This window comes from Rhinatrema bivittatum, chromosome 8 (genome assembly GCF_901001135.1).
Source record: "Rhinatrema bivittatum chromosome 8, aRhiBiv1.1, whole genome shotgun sequence".
Classification (NCBI taxonomy): domain Eukaryota; kingdom Metazoa; phylum Chordata; class Amphibia; order Gymnophiona; family Rhinatrematidae; genus Rhinatrema; species Rhinatrema bivittatum.
The window spans coordinates 185,609,930-185,626,628 of NC_042622.1; the positions used below are offsets into that span (position 1 = coordinate 185,609,930).

The 16,699-nt window shown below is 42.6% G+C and overlaps 1 protein-coding gene across 2 annotated transcripts in view; it reads right to left on the bottom strand.

Annotated features, from left to right (window-relative positions):
- ATP2A3 (ATPase sarcoplasmic/endoplasmic reticulum Ca2+ transporting 3) overlaps nucleotides 1–16,699 on the bottom strand; it is a 154,950-nt gene that overhangs the window by 89,841 nt on the left and 48,410 nt on the right. For both annotated transcript variants that reach the window (XM_029612054.1, XM_029612055.1), the window contains exon 4: nucleotides 712–816. In XM_029612054.1, coding sequence (XP_029467914.1) covers nucleotides 712–816 — 105 coding nt within the window. The remainder of the gene's footprint in view (nucleotides 1–711; nucleotides 817–16,699) is intronic.

Consider the following 16,699-nt stretch of genomic DNA (forward strand, 5'->3'; position numbering starts at 1 on the left):
CCAAAAAAAAAAAAACCAAAAAAACAACCCACACATCACAGGCACTCGAATTATTGTAGGCAAATAGCCCTATCTTTCTAGTTGCCAAAAAGTTCGAGGCTAAGTCATGCTGCAATTATGAGGCCTTTCGACAGTTCTGTGGAGTTGTGCTGGCTTTCTTTGCCCAAGTCCTTAGCGTGTGCATGCAAGAGTCTCTGGCGCTCCTAGGTAATCTCAGGGACGTTCTCACCCTTGAAAGTGAATCCTAACCAAGCCTTAAAGGCTGGCTCAGGACTGGGTCTGCAATGCTACTTCGCTCCGGAAGCTCTCATGAAGGAGAGGAGATGGGCATGGGAATTTAGGAAGAGTTGTAATGTAAGAGGCTCCCTCGTCCCCACCTTCCCCTGCTACACTAGCCGCATTGGTTGCCAAAAAGTCCTGCATCTTCTCACCGGTGTTTTTGGTGGTGTGGAGGAGGGCCACATGGAGCTTCAGGCTAAGTAACACCTTTGCCAATTCATCAGAGGCAATTGCCAGCAGTAAAACTTCAGACGATACCAAAAGCAACACCCTCCTCAGGAACCAAAAGCCATGGGGGTTCACATCCCTTTTATTTTACCCTCCGTTCCCGTAGTTCCACACATGGCTGAGAGCACCAAACCGGTCACCAGGTTTATTATAGTCTTGGGAGGCCGGGCCTTGAAAGGCATTAAATAAGAGGAAGCCACCTACCTGCCACACTCCCACGATAGCGTTAACTATAAGAATCATAATAATCACGATTGGCTCCACAAATGCAGTTGTGGTGTCTTCAGTGTCCTCAAACCAAGCCAGAACCTGCAGAAAAATGCAGCAAAGGGCTATAAGAGATCTGGCAACGCACCAGCAACGTGAGGTTTTGCCAGGTTAAGTCAGTGAAAACAAAATAAATATTACATCTAAAACGTTAAATATGTATATAAATATTTAGACACACACAGTGAATGCAACAAAAATCCAGAACATTCTTGTGTCCCATCCCATACAGATAGCTATATGGAGATATTTTTTATGTCAATGTAATTTTTATGTATGCAGCTTTTGGTTGTTAACTGCTTGGCTTCTTTTGTATACAAGTGGCATATTAAACACAATAAACACAACAATTTTAAAAAAGTATCCTGTTGTGGGAGGGTATCCTGCATGGTGCATCATCACAATGGTTAACCTTCAGCAAAAAAAAAAAAAAAGGTGTGGCAGCCTCACGAGCTCCCACTTGCCCCACTCCCATGTTGATCTTCTGGGAAGGTCCAAGTCTACACTGCCTTGTATCAGCAGCCCTCTCACCTTAAAAGGTGAGCGACAGGACAAAGAGCGAGAAGAGTGGGGGTTTGTTTGGCTAATTCCAGGCAGTCACATTCTCTGTGAGCAGACTGCCCAGCTCACTCCTAACACGTTAACCAAACAGACAAGTCCACCCCACTGAAAAATTACCCCCGCCAACAACTACAAAAAAAGAAAAAAACAAACCTACAACCAAAACAGTCCTCTGGCAATCCACTGCACACAGCTATGCTGCACTCCAGTCATTGTTGCATGAAACAGTCTCCTGGTCCACCCAACACGGAAGCTCCTGCACCTTCCCGGTGGTCACCCGCCATGGACTCAGACGTCCCAAATGCGTGGACCACAGGCCCTGTCTATGGAAAGTCTAGTGCGATGCTCTATTACAGGGTCACAGGGAAGAGGATGCAGTTTTAGCCCCAAGCGCTACAGAGAAGCTTACAAAGGATCTCTGCACACCCCTCCAACCAAATCCACCCACCATTCAGCCACTAGAGAACGGTCCTTCTCGACAGCGGGGCCAGCCACCTGGAATGCTGTCCCCCCCCCCGATCTCAGACAGGAACCCTGCCTGTTGACGTTCAGGAAAAAAACTTAAGACCTGGCTGTTTCAACAAACCTTCCCGTAACTCAGGCCCGTCTCAGCTATGCCACAGCTCATATACTAATGCAGTCTATTCAATGCACTCCATTTCAGACATTGTACATGATTTGTTATAGTTACCGAGTTACTTTCTGCTACTGGCTTCTCTTCTCCCCAGTTCCAGTACACTTGTTTTATTGTAACTTTTGTCTTTTCCTCTATGTTAATGTTATAACCCCTTGTTCCTTGTAAACCACTTTGATATGATCTGTATCATGAATGTCGGTATAAAAAAAAAGCACTAAATAAATAAATAAATAAACCTCCGCCTCCAAGAATACAAAAACGCAGCCCGTTAGACACACTGCGCCAGCTCAGATATTCTGAGTACCCATCATTTATGGTGCAATGGGATAGGATGCTTGATCAGTTTATTAACCTAGGGTCAGACAATTAAAAGCATCCCACAGAGAATTAATACTGCTTCAGCTCCAATATAAAAACAGATTCAGGCTAATTCAGGTACTGGAGAATGGATTTGCATACATCTATTGATTAAGAACATACTTAGCATATGCAGTAGATGTTACAAAAGAGACCAATGTTTAACCCCATAAAGGCAAAAAGCACACACAATTTGGAAATATTAAAACTGTATGTATCTAGCAGTCATATACTATACTGTACTTATGCACAATGAAAGGGAATAGGATGAAGCCAGCCTACAGGCTCAGTGGCAGGTGCTGCTCATTGCCTTACAGAGGACCTGGGTTTGATTTCTGGCTCAGTTCCCCTTTCTGGGTTGGACAGGGCTGGGGATGCTGCGGTGGGGCAGAGAGAAGAGAGATTCTCAGTCACCGTGCAACAGCAACCTCCAGTGGCCAGATCTGGGGGCCCATGGAGGCATTTTACAAACATTTTCAAAGGCTCTTTTACCTCTTCATTAGAAGAGCACACAGCTGACAAACACTCTACAGAGTGGATTTAATATTGGTGGATATTATATATTCAGATATGTATTAAGAGTTGGGGATTTTTATGCACATTTTATCCAGGATAAAAAATATAAATAATCAAAAAGCAATAAAACCTCTCTTGTGGTGAAACAACCCAGACAGATATTCTAGTTCCCTTCAGTGTCAAACTTGCATTGACTCACGATTTCTGCATCAATACTTACTTGTGTTTGACTGACTCAGATGCTTTTATCAGCAGGACTACAATTCTGACTCCCACACACAGTGTGTGGGAAAATGAAATTAAATGTGTCTTTTTGTATTTTTTTTTTTAATTCTGAAATCCTCCCACTTGCTGACTCTGTTATGCTACAGATATTGTCCTGCTTCTTGTCTTTCTATTTTCTCATGTTGGGCTATTGGTACTGTGAAGATTTCCAGCCCCTCTAATTATATACTACCATCCATCTGGATGACTAAGTAGATGCCCTCACATTTTAGGCAGAGAAACGCCATTTTTTTTCCTAGTCTTCTGGTGCATCTTATTCACTCCTTAATGCCTAAAGACACTACACAGTTTGCTAATAATCTGCGATGCAGTGCTTGCAGATGTCAGCACAGCCTTGGGGAACCACCCAAAAGCACAACCACAGATCCACCTGGAACATCAATAGCACGTTGGATGTAAAATCCAAACTCTGGTGTCCTGTATCCTTACATCAGGGCAGACCAAGGGCTCCTATCATCAACAGGATTAGCTAAAACTGTTTTTGTGTTCCCATCTTGTTGCAAGAGACCCTATAATAAAACAAAGCAACTGGCCCAAAAATACTGGACTCCCGACACTAAGCCAGAAGTCAGGTGTTTTATTTTTTGTTTTTTTTGAGTATTGCCGACTGCCTGTGCATCCATTCAAAACATTTCAATTACGGATAAAACTTTGCAAGTGCTGATGGGCAGTAGACTATGCCGTACCTTGCAACTTGCCTTGAGCTACCAGTGAAAACGCACGAGATAAACACACTACAAAGAAAAATACCCCAAATGCAGACCACCAGGATGACGGAATACAAAGATGACACTATACGGGATAACTGTCAAAGCCACTTACATGCAGACAACAGAGCTTGCAGGTGTTATTCTGGAAAATACTCTGAGCAGGCTTAGGCACTTCTTTATACCTGCGTCTGAAAATGACCCACCCTCTGGTCAGCTTTCTTGGTCTTCTGCGAAGAAAGATCCGTTTTATGCCTTCTCCCTCCCATCCACCTGCCTCGGGCCGTGCATGCCTCGGGCATTTCCCCCACTGCTCAGTATGCAGAAAAGATTAATGGGGGGGTGTTTCTTTTAATTAACCTATCCACAAGTGAGGGAAAAACATTTCCAGGACAGCAAATCTACAAAAGCATGAAAAATACATTCAGAGTAACTATGCCTTTCAGCAGGCTAGGAAGCGGATAATAGCGCTAGACCAGAAATACCTCATGGCAAGGTGACTCCGTGCTAGCCATGCTCTGCTGCTGAACGAACAATTTAAAAAGAAACATCCTGTAAGGAGGCTGGGGAGCAGGTACCGGACACTGTGAGGTTCATATTCAAAGGCATTTGTTGGATAAATCACATGTTATCTGGCTAAATGCTGACTTCTGAATATTTTAGGGATTTATCCAGCTAAACTAACTGGATATCTCACTAGCAGGCTAGAATTTAACCAGGGTGTTCCAGGGGCATTTCTGGGAGGAGTCAGGTTAGTTCACTCTGTTATTCAGACTTAGCTGGATAACATATCTGGCTGACTCTGGTCACGCTGCAGTGCTGTCCCGAAGTTAGGCAGATAAAACCTCCCGAAGCCCACCCAACAGCAGCACAGAAAACCAATTCAAACAGCGGTGAAGCACTGGAAGAGGCTGCCACAATCAACGGACCAAGGAACTGTGTCTGGGGTAAGGAAGCACGCTCCCCCCCCCAATAAACCTCCGGGAGGAGAAGGCCGACTAAGGGGAAGATCCCTCCCTCCCTTGTCCCACCCATCTCCCTCGTCCCACCCAGCAGCAGCACAGAAAAACAATTTAAAATAACAGCAAAGCGCCAGAGGCGCGCGCACATAGGGGCACAACAAAAGGACGTGCCCCTTTGTGCGAGCCTGAAACCAAAACAAATCCACAAAAATTCATACAACTTCAAACTCAATAAAATAAAAAGCCTCGAAAATGGAGACATCTTTATCCACTGAAAAAAATACAAAGCAAAAGAAATTGCAGATACCTAATGAAAAAACAAACAAAAAAAAAAACCAAAAGAAATTACTGTAATCTGATTTATCCAAAGTGTAACAGCAATCTAACTGAAAACCTCCAGTTCCTTTTACTAACATTTCTACTAATAAATGTACACGCCCTAGCAAAAAAAACTCCAATTATAAATGACATAATAGAAAATCTAAACCCCTCCATATTCTGCATAACTGAAACATGGCTAAAAGACTCTGACAATGTTCTTCTAAACAAACTGAATGTCTGAACCATGAAATGTTCCATTTTCCCAGACCTAAAAGAAAAGGAGGCCTCCTAATAATTTGCAAAAAAAACCTTAAACCATACAAAATTGAAATAAAGCTGCCACATGAAGTGGCAATACTTAAATCACAAAAAATAAATATTGGTCTAATACACAGCCCACCAGGAACACTCCTAAAAGATTGTTTACCTTTAATTTACGGGTTTCTGTAGGGCTGGGAGCCCCTGGCCTGACCCCTCATGGGAGAGGGGCGCTGAGGCCTCTTTTTCCTGTCTTCCGGTAGTCGGGGCACTGGAGGTTCGCCCCACTTACTGGCTAGCTTCTCCAACTCGCTTCCGAATAGGAGGGATCCCTTAAAGGGCATCCTTGTGAGGTTCACCTTAGAGGTTGCGTCCGCTGACCAGTTCCGCAACCATAGCTGTCTTCTGGCCGCCACCACTGAGGCCACTCCTCTGGCCGAGGTACGCGCTAGGCCTGAGCTTGCATATGACAGGAAGTCTGCGGCGAGTTCAATCGCCTCTCCGGCGTGCGCCCCAGAGCTATCTGCCTCTCTCGAGAGGAACAAGCAGGAGAGAGCCACCAGGGCACAGCAGGAAGCGATCTGCAGTGTCATTGCTGTCGCGTCGAAGGCTTGCTTAAGGATGGATTCTAACTGCCTATCGTGAGCATCCTTCAAAGCTACCCCTCCCTCAACAGGGATGGTTGTTCGCTTTGAGATGGCGCAGACCACGGTGTCCACTTTGGGTAAACGCAGGTGTTCCTTGACCGCTGGGTCCAGAGGATACAAGGCCTCCAAGGCCCGATCTCCTTTAAAGCTTGCCTCCAGGGTGTCCCATTCCAGGTCAATCAACTGCTGGATGGCTTCCTGCATTGGGAAATAGCAAGCAGCTTTACAAAGAGGCACCAGGATGGGGGTTCTTCTTTGGCTCTGCCATAGGGTTCGTGCCTGGAACTCCCAGGGTCTTCGGAGTCTGGGAGACTAGTGCTGGTAATTCATCTCTCGGAATAAACAAAGCATGGTCCGGTATGGTTCCAGGCCTGGGGGAGATTTCCCCATTCTCCAGTGGATCCCAGTCATCATCCGTGGTATCTGGGTCCCTGTCAGGGATACTCTTGGTGAGGCGTGGCATGTCTTGCGGCCCGCAGGCAGGGCTGGGAGAGTGAGGCCTACCCAGTTGGAGTTCAACCTGGGCAGGGACCAGGGCTGTCTGTGCCTGAACAAAGGCTTGAAGGCCCTGAAAAAATTCCAACCACGAGAAGGCCCCCAGATCCATATTTGTCCCAGGGGAAACTGGAGTAGGGGCTACTGAACTGCCTCTCCCGGGGAGGATGCTGTCCCGGAATTGCTCAGATCTGGGGAGCTACTGGATAAGGTCGCGACTGACCTGTCCTCCGACTGGGATGGGCCGGGCTTGGAAAATATTTGAGAATCCAGCCCTCCCCTGGGCCTCCTCTCAGTGCTGACACAGGCAGGATTCCAGGTCAGACTGTGTGGCTCTAATATGGCAGGCTGTGGAGAGAGAGTGTCACCTGAGCTTCTTTTGCTGACGAGGCCATAGCCTGTGTGGTTTGTGCATTTAGCTGGTTATTATCTATCGGGTGCGCACTGACTCACCTTGTTGAAGTGGTCGGTTGTGTGTGAAGTTATGTGCACAGTTATGCGCGAAATTATGCGCACAGAAAGCCGGCCCGCACCGCGCGTACCAACAGCCGAAGGGGGAAAATGGTGCCGCACCAAACCGCAAGATGGCGCTGCCGCGGACCACCACAGGGCGAGTGACAGAGCCATGTCTCTGGATCGGAGGAGTTCTTCTCTACTTACCTGGTCTCAGCGCTTACCGGCTGAGTACAAAGACGGTCTCTGGCTGCGGCCTTCACTGCCGTGCTCGGCTTCTGCACCCGCTGCCTTTCAGCTGCTTCAGCAGCAAAGTCCACGCCGGGAACCAGCTACCGGACCAAAGGACACGTCTGAGGGATCTCGGAAATCACCTCAGGAATTCTCAAATGGGGGAGGGACCCTTAACTATCACCGCAAGAGAGCGGGGTTCGATCTTCCTTTAAAGTGAAGGTAAAAATATTTTCTCTCTTTGGCTTAGTGCTGCAATCCTGCTAACACCGTGCTAGTGTGAGGATAGCGTCAGCATCTGCTAGGAGATGGAGAGATACTGAAGAGCTGAGGTTACTGCGGGGGTATATTTTCCCAGACCTAAAAGAAAAGGAGGAGGCCTAATAATTTGCAAAAAAGAACTTAAACCATACAAAACTGAGATAAAGCTGCCACATGAAGTGGCAATACTTAAATCACAAAAAATAAATATTGGTCAAATATATAGCCCATCAGGAACACGCCTAAAAGATTGTTCACCTTTAATTGAAATCTTCACAAAATCATTCCCAAACCCAGAAACCACCATAATTGCAGGAGACTTCAACCTCCATATAGATAACACACCTAAATCCAACTCATGAAAGCCATGGGATGGAACCAATTTGTAACTAAACCCACACACAAAGCAGGTCATATTCTTGACCTTATTTTTGCTAATCAAAATAACTGCCAAATTAATCTATCCCAAAAAATTGTACCATGGTCAGACCATCAACTAATTAAAGCGAATATTACAATCCAAACCTCACAAAAAATAAAAACTAAATATAATCAAACTATCAAATACAGAAAAAAAGTAGAACCCGAAATTCTAGAACATATCAAACATAAATTTTTGGATTCAGATATAAACAATATTTCATTACCTTTTGATCTCTGGCAAAAAAACATCAACCAAATAGCTGACGATCTATGTCCTGAACAAGAAAAAACTCCCACAAAACAAAAATTATTCAAAACAAAGAAACCATGGTACAACAAAGACTTACGACACACCAAACAAACCCTAAGTCAATATGAGAAGCAATGGAGAAAAAAAAACTATCAACAGAAAACCCTGCAAAATACGAATTACAACTATCTAAATACCAAGAACAAATAAACAAAAAACCAAAACTATGCTAATCAAATTCATGGACTAATCTACTCTATGAAACAGTAAGAAACCTTATCAAAGATTCAACATCCTCCACTTCAAACTATGTCTTCCCAAAAACCTCATGCAGTGATTATGCAAACTATCTTCTGCATAAAATAAATACTCTCAAGTCACAATTCTCCAACAACCATCAGGTAGATAACTCAGAAACTCACCCTACCAAACCAAAATGGACCTCTTTCAACACAGTATCAAAATTAGAAGTGAATCAGATAAATCAATAAAATGAAACCTGCATCCAACCCACTAGATCCTATCCCAGCTAATACCCTTAAAAAAAAGTAATCACTCCAATAATCACAACAGTAATAAACCACTTTCTATCACAAGGAATAGTTCCCAAGATGGCAAAAACAAGCTATTGTGTAACCAACTTTGAAAAACAAAACTGGAAAATTAGATGATTTGGACAACTAAAGGCCAATCTCAAATTTACCTTTCATCTCAAAAGCTTTAGAAAAAGCAGTTTTATCTCAATTAGAAAACCACCTGGATGACAACAATATTCTATTCCCAAACCAATTTGGATTTAGAAAAAAACATTCAACTGAAACTCTACTCATATCCCTAACAAAACATACTAAAAGGATTTGATCATAATGAATTATATTACTGGTTCTGCTAGACTTAAAAGAAGCATTTGACACTATGGACCATCTACTCTGCCAACAACTAAAAAAAATTGGAATTGATGGAAAAGTTCACAAATGGTTTTCCTCCTTCCTTAAGAACAGAAAATTTAAAGTAAAATTAAACCACCAATTATCAGACATAGTCACAATAGTCACAGGAGTTCCACAAGACTCAGCACTCTCGGCAACCCTATTCAACATCTACCTCCTTCCAATATGCGCGCTCTTAGAAAATCTGAACATGAAATTTTTCATCTACACCAATGACATTCAATTTTACATTCCATTTGATAAAACCTTTGAAAGAACTACAGCAACCTTAACATACATGAGATCAATCCAACAAAAACTCGCTCTTCTAAAGCTTACACTTAACACCAATAAAACTGAAATAATATGGCTAAGAAGAGACAACAAAAATCTCACCCACTCTCAACCTTGGAATAGTCAACATTACACCCTCCGATGAAGTCTGTGACCTTGGAATACAAATAGATGAAAGCATCAACATGAGAAAACATAAGTAAAAGAATGAAATCTGGGTATTCCATACTCAGAATCTTACACCGTCTAAAACCATTACTTACCTTCCAAGACGTCCGCACTGTCCTACAAACTTTAAAATTTTCTGTTGGGCCTTCCCACAAGCACTATTAAACCACTACAACTTCCCCAAAATGCTTCAGCAAGACTCCTTACACGAACTAGAAAATGTGACCATAATAGCCCTTCTCTAATCAACCTTCACTGGCTTCCAATAAAGTTCAGAATCCATTACAAAGTATTATCCCTCATCTTTAATATTATAAACAACTATGTTCCACCTCCTCCAGGAATAACAATAAAAAGCTACAACCCACAAAGAAATCTCAGATCTCAAAACAAAAATCTTCTTACTATTCCTTCAAATATGAACACTCATCTAACCCAAATAAGAGAACTATGTTCACAATAGCAAGATCCAAATTATGGAATGATCTAACCGAATCAATAAGATTGTTAACGGAAAAAAAGAAATTCAAACAAGAACTTAAAACCTGGCTCTTCAGAAAAGCCTATGAACTAATGTAAAGAAATATCAAATAAACCACTTAATGAACATTATTATTCAAGAAATATTACTTCTTCTCAGCACAGCAAATAATAATAGACTAAAATCTATTCAAAACTGAAACAGTAAATATCAATATTAGATTAACTTTGAATGTTTTGATCATTCAATAGTATTAAAATAGATACAATTACTTTAAATAAGAACCTGTTAATACAATATTACTGAATGCAATTTATGTGAACCGTTGATCTTCTATTGGAACGACAATATATAAAAAGCAAAAGTAAATAAATAAATAAATAAATGGATTTATCCGGCTAACTTTAAGATAGCCATCTATATTCAATAGTGCGCTGCACCACTGAATATCCCTCCAAAGTTAGCCAGGTAAGTTTATTCGGCTAACCTTGCAATCCAGCCAATGATTCAATATTAGCCCCTGTATGCCTTCCCTATAGCTACACCCTCCCCGTGCAGACACGACACACGCTGAAGAAACAGCAGGAACCAGGTCTTGCTCCTGTAGAAGTCTGTGCCCTGTATGTGTCACACACAACTGTACGTGTTCTGAAGTTCTGCTAACACATGCACGCTTCCCATGTCCTTACATAAGAACGGCGCTCCTACTAAGAAATTGTTGACAGACTGATACAGATCATTGTTAAAACTGTTCCCCCCCCGAAGCAGCCGGGTGGCGAAACACGGGACCGTGTTGGGGGTTTGCATTAAGGACTGTATCTGAATTAAGGAGTTGCCATAATAAAATTTCATATGTGAATCTTTGAACACTTCACCAGGAATTCAATCCTTTCTTGCACTTGTGTGGTTACTACCTTACATAAGAACATGCCATACTGGATCAGACCAAGGGTCCATCAAACCCAGCATCCTGTTTCCAACAGTGGCCAATCCAGGCCATAAGAACCTGGCAAGTACCCAAAAACTACGTCTATTCCATGTAACCATTGCTAATGGCAGTAGCTACCCTCAGGGGCCATTCCTTTCTTCCACCAGACTTCAAATAGTCTGTCTTAACTGAGCAGGGACTGTCTCTTCTGTGTATCTGTACTGTTCTAGAAATGTTCAGTAATAATAATAATAATAGTAATACTGCGTAACAATAATCTTATGCAACCAGCTGGGGGATCACCATCTACATGCCAGTGTTAAGAACACATCAATATATATAAAATCAAATTATGGGTTTGATTAACTAAAATTTCAAGAAACACTGGGAGCTGTGTGTTTGAGGGATGTGTCCATGTAAATGCGCTAAACTAGTACTATTGCAATTATATCTTTTTTTTTTTTTAACTTTTTATTTATACAATTTTAATCACGTTCAAGAAAAAGAAAATCTTGAAAGTGAAAAGGAAAAGAAAGAAAGAAAGAAATATCAATCATAATAAAAACAATAACAGGAAAATCATACAAATAAATCTTTTCCACAAGTCCACAATTTAAGGGATCCAAGGTTGAAAAAAAATGGAAAAAAATACCCAATAAGAATTAAGGAAAAATTATTACTGAGCATGATTAAACAGCGGATACAATAATAGATATAGGGTGCTCAACTGTCTAATAGGGGGACAGGCTGATCAAGATCACAATTCTCAGAAGGAGTTACCAATTTATCACTTAAAAAAGATACTAACTGAGATGGAGTAAAAGAAAACAAAAGACAATCCCTTATATTTAAACATTTACAGGGAAATAAAAAAAAAAAAAATATGCACCAGTCTGAGAAACCTTAAGGTCTTAACGAAAGAAACTGACGTCTCATTTTCTCTGTATTTGTTTAGAAACATCGGGGTAAACTCTAATAGTAAGATGAAAAAAAAGATTGAGACGATGCTTAAAAAAAAAAAAAAAAAGGCGAAGTACCCAGTCTTGGTCAAATTCAAAGGCAAAAGTGACCAATAAAGTGGCCGCTTGTGTTTGGACAGAATCTGAGGTTCCCAAGAAGTGAGATGAATCCTGAGGAGGTGTTAGAAAGTCCAGGCCTTGAACACTTTCTTGGCTCTCTTTTTTCTTGAATGAAGGTAAATGGCAAATCTTGGACAGTGGAGGTATAGCAGCCTCCGGTTCCTTAAGGATTTCAAGAAGATGTGTTTTAAACATGTCTTTAGCAGATCCGTAAGGAAGTTTGGGAAAGTTAATAAACCACAAATATTTGCCCTGAATGGTGTTTTCCAGGTTTTCCAATTTGTTATGAAGTAACTGATTTTCTATAATCAACTAGTTATGAATAAGTTTCACACGTGATTTCCAATAATTGTTTTTTGCAAAGAAGCTTGAGATCACTATTATTAACTCTGTCCACTATAGAGTTCAATTGCTGAGTGATAGAAGTTCCCAGGCTCACTATGGCCTCCCAAATAGAGTCCAAGGATATAAACTGGGGGTCTTACCAGAGCAAAGGAAGAAAAGGTTGTCAATGGGGTAGATTCAAGTTCAGCCTGAGACATAAACCCTCAGAGTTGGTGAGAGCCAGCAATACCCTGAACAGGGCCATCCCCAGCCTCTTCTCCAGTGTTTGCAGAGCGTCCAGACCCTGGCTTGGAAGCATGGAGCTTCAGAGTAGGTGGCACTTCCCCCTTCCAGCTGGGCGTCCTGTGCACAGGAGGCGGCCAGGTTTGCCGGAGGGTCCCTATTGATCGGAAAGACAGAGGTCGAAAAATCCGGGGGAAGAGGCCAGGGAAACCTCTCTGGTCACATCCCCCAAGGAAGAAGCTTCCGATCGAATAATCCACTGGACGTGAGCATCCATAGGGCACAAAGCAGGGAAATCAGGAGGGACAGCAGGGCAGGTCCTTTCCTTGGCCCTGTGTTTACGGACCGAATGCGGCATCAAGCAAAGAGAAAGGAACACCAAGCAAAAAGGAACGCCGTAGCTCACGCAGACTGCTCAATAGCAGCCATCTTGGATCCCCCGTGAGAATAAGGCCCATTATATATCTTTCTTAAGAGTCACCAATACACAAAGGAAGAGAGTAGAATTATACCCCGCTAGTGGTTAAGCTGCTACAAGGCCAGGTTGTTTTGCACCTGACACTCTTGCAAGGTATAAATGGATGTAGAGCCACAGGCTTTCCTGGTAATAGCCAGAGATTTCTTTTTACACTGTCATGTATGCCTCAAAATTTTAGTTCACCGGACACATTTTCTGCCCTTCGCCTACTACAACATATTTATACCACCAAGACAACAAAACTGGTAGAAAGTGGCTGCTGCTGGTTACTCTGCAGCTCCTCAAGTACGAGCCGCACTAGTTACTTGGCTCTCTGCTGTAAAGAAGCCAGACCATTTCAGTATAACCTCCTGCAAAGATGCACCCGATGGTTTATTCTCAACTGTTAAAATAAAGGAAACATTTAATTAAAAAATGTCTGACACATTTGCACCTCAAGAATAAAACAAAACTCGAAACCAGGCATCAATAAGGAGGAATGCTCAAAAATCTAGCTGCAAATTTGGCTTTGTTTCTTCTGAACTCAATGGTCTTTTCTCTTGTACTGTCGCTTCTAATGTTAACTTTCTAGAAAAAAAAATGCGAAAGCTGATCCCAAGCCATAACCTTGTACTCTGAACCACTGGTAACCAAGGAAGAGGAACTTTAGACAGAGAGGGGAAAGAGCTATGCCCTCTCTGGCCTCTAGCATAATATGGAAAATTCCACCTAATGACACCATTTCAACTTTCACCAGGCACTTTTAGCAAGAGCAGACTTCCAAACAAAAAAGTTCCAACACCAACTCATGGAAGTCCAACAATCCTTCGTTGTTTGTAACTGCTAGAGAAAAGGACACCTGTAACTACAATGGGCAAGGAGAGAAATAACTAGTAGACCTAGCAGAAGCGTAGGCACTCACAAAGCCAGGACTATCTGGCAGGCTACATAGGAGGCTTAGGCCGGATGTTCGGGCAACGACCACATCAGTATTGCTGGCTCTTTAGAATATTACAGAATCTTCTGAATAGGCATGGGAAAGGTGGGTGTTAGAAGGAACTACATGGGAACCTTGGGTGCTTGTCTACCTAAGATGGTGGCATACAAAGAGGAAGACAAAAAAAAGAAAGGGAAAACTTGTAGACAGGCATACTGTCGCCAACAGCGGGGATGCATCCTTAGCAGTGTGACCTGAATACCTGGGCAGACTGGATGGGGCAACTGGTAATTTTCTGCTGTCAGCTGCTATGTTCTTATATTGTATCTCCATGAAGACCGGAATACATTGGATACTTTTTAATGCGAGTTCCTATTTTTCAAGAAAATAATCCCTACAGTAGGAAAATTTACCACATTAGCACAAGGGCTTTTTCCCCACAACTGTTTTGGATGGCGAAAACATATGAGATGCACATTGTATTATCTGTATTAAATCTTTGGCAATAGCCAAAAAAAAAAAAATTATTATGTTAAAAAAATAAACTAAAGGAACTCCCCCCTGTAAAAAACTGCTGCCCAGTTCAGATTCACTATAGCTTGAGTAGTACACCAGTTAAATGCACTGTGTACAAAGTGGACATTGGGGGGGGGGGGGAAGATATTCAAAAAAATAAGTTGAGCTTCTACATTTATGCCTTTGAATTAGTTTCCTAAGTTAGGCAACTATTTTCAGCCAAACTTACCGGTGTATGCCTAAGATTTCAGCTGAAAGTTCTCATAAATTTAGGAGCCAAAAGGTTAGGCCTGCTATGTATTTGTCTAGATTTGGGCTCCGAAATTAGGTTCCTGGTTCTGAAAATCAGTGCTAAGCCCCTAAATGTGTCTCCCCGCCCCAACTCTGCCCCTATAACCACCCATTCTTTAGGACCCTAAATTTAGGGGCCCAATGAAACTAGGAGGCTAAATTTAGACACTCAGTCCTAGTGAATTTTCTAAAGGGCTAATTAAGGAGCCTTACTCCAAACGTTAGGAGCCTAAACTCTGAAAATTGGCCTCAAGAAATCCTGGGCTATTCCAGCCACATCACTGAGAGGGCTAGAAGTTGGCAAATTAGAGAAAAGGAGCACCTACATATCCCTTTTAAACTGAAATAGTTGTGAGTTAGACTTTCGCCAGGCTCTTCCATCTACGCATTAAGTAGACGAGCCTTCTGCGTATGCCCAAGTGTTGAACTTCAGAGGGGGATATTTGTACTACTGCTTCTCTGCATGCAGATTACTGGAGCATTTTGGCTAAACAGAGATGCAGATTGTAACATGCTTTGTTTACTCCTGAAGGCTATTCAAAAATGCAGCCTAATTCAGGCTGTATTTACATGGCTAAGCAAATAAACTGATTTGCCTGGACTTCCTCATCTCTTAGGCAAAAAAAAAAAAAAATAGAATTTTCAATTTTTCAGACACCTGTACAGTAACCTCCAGTGTATTTTTTTACTTAGTGGGGAAAGCATCAAGATCTAAGGTTTCTGCTAATTCCCCCCACTCCCGTCCCCATCTCCCAAATGATACAAATTTTAAGCACTTTTTCAGTTTGAGTTTTGTCTCTGGGCTTCAATCTGAAAACCAAATTGCATTTTACCCCTTTCTGGTTCCCTCCCCCCCCCCCCCCCCCCATCACCTGAAGACAGATAGTAAAATGTATTTTACACAGACTGCCAGAGGCGAGATAGAGCAAAGGATGACATCCCATAAAACCAATAATAAAATGTCTATTATTGTCTTCAAGAAAAAAAAAATACAACACTATATCTGATATGCAGAGCAAAGCGATGGGGGTGGGGTAGAAACACAAAAACTTTTATCTGAAGGAAATGCGTAAAAGCACCGAGCTCCATATGAGGCCTAGCACAGATTTCTTTTTGAGACGGTTACTATAGCTTAACGCTATAATTTCTTAATTTAGGTGGTTCTGGAAGCTCTTTTTAACATGGGACTTGTCTGCTGATATTCCTGCATGCACTGGGGATATCCATGCTGGACTATGGGTGCAGCCGTATGCATGGAACAGGTGTCCAATCAGCACCAAGTCTATTACATTATTATGTGGAAGATAAGGGATTTTTTATTTATTTATTTTTGACTCTGGTAGCTTCCTCCTTTTGAGGTTTCTGGTTCCATCAGAAATGTGCCTCTGCTGGGCTACAGTATCGTGAGCCTTCAGTCACAGCTACCCAGTGATTTTTCAGCTGAGCCCTTAGCCCAGGACTGCCAACATGGTTCCCGCTAGAATTCAGCCAGCATGGACCCTAATATGGCCACTCCATGTCACTGTTGAGCGATGTCCAAGACTCTCCTCCTAATGGGCTGTGAACATCGCCTGTGCGACATTCTCTGCCCTGGCTGGCCTGGACAGCGGAACCCACATCCCTCCGCTTGGCAACACAGAGCGCTTGCTGCTGAGCCACCTTGCCCCTAGGGGCTGGCCCGATTTCTAACCACAGCCTCCCCTTCCAAATCACAGCCTCCCATGGCAAGCAATCTGCAGGTCAATTCGCACAAATTCCGCTACCCAAAACGAAACACGCGTGGTGCCCACACTGATCCGCTGGTGGAAATGGATCCAGGTGCGCAGGGCAGACCGGGTACACTATAGAACAAATAGGAAGAGGTGACGCGAGGTAAGCAGAAATATGAACGTGATACACAGAAGTCAAGAAGCA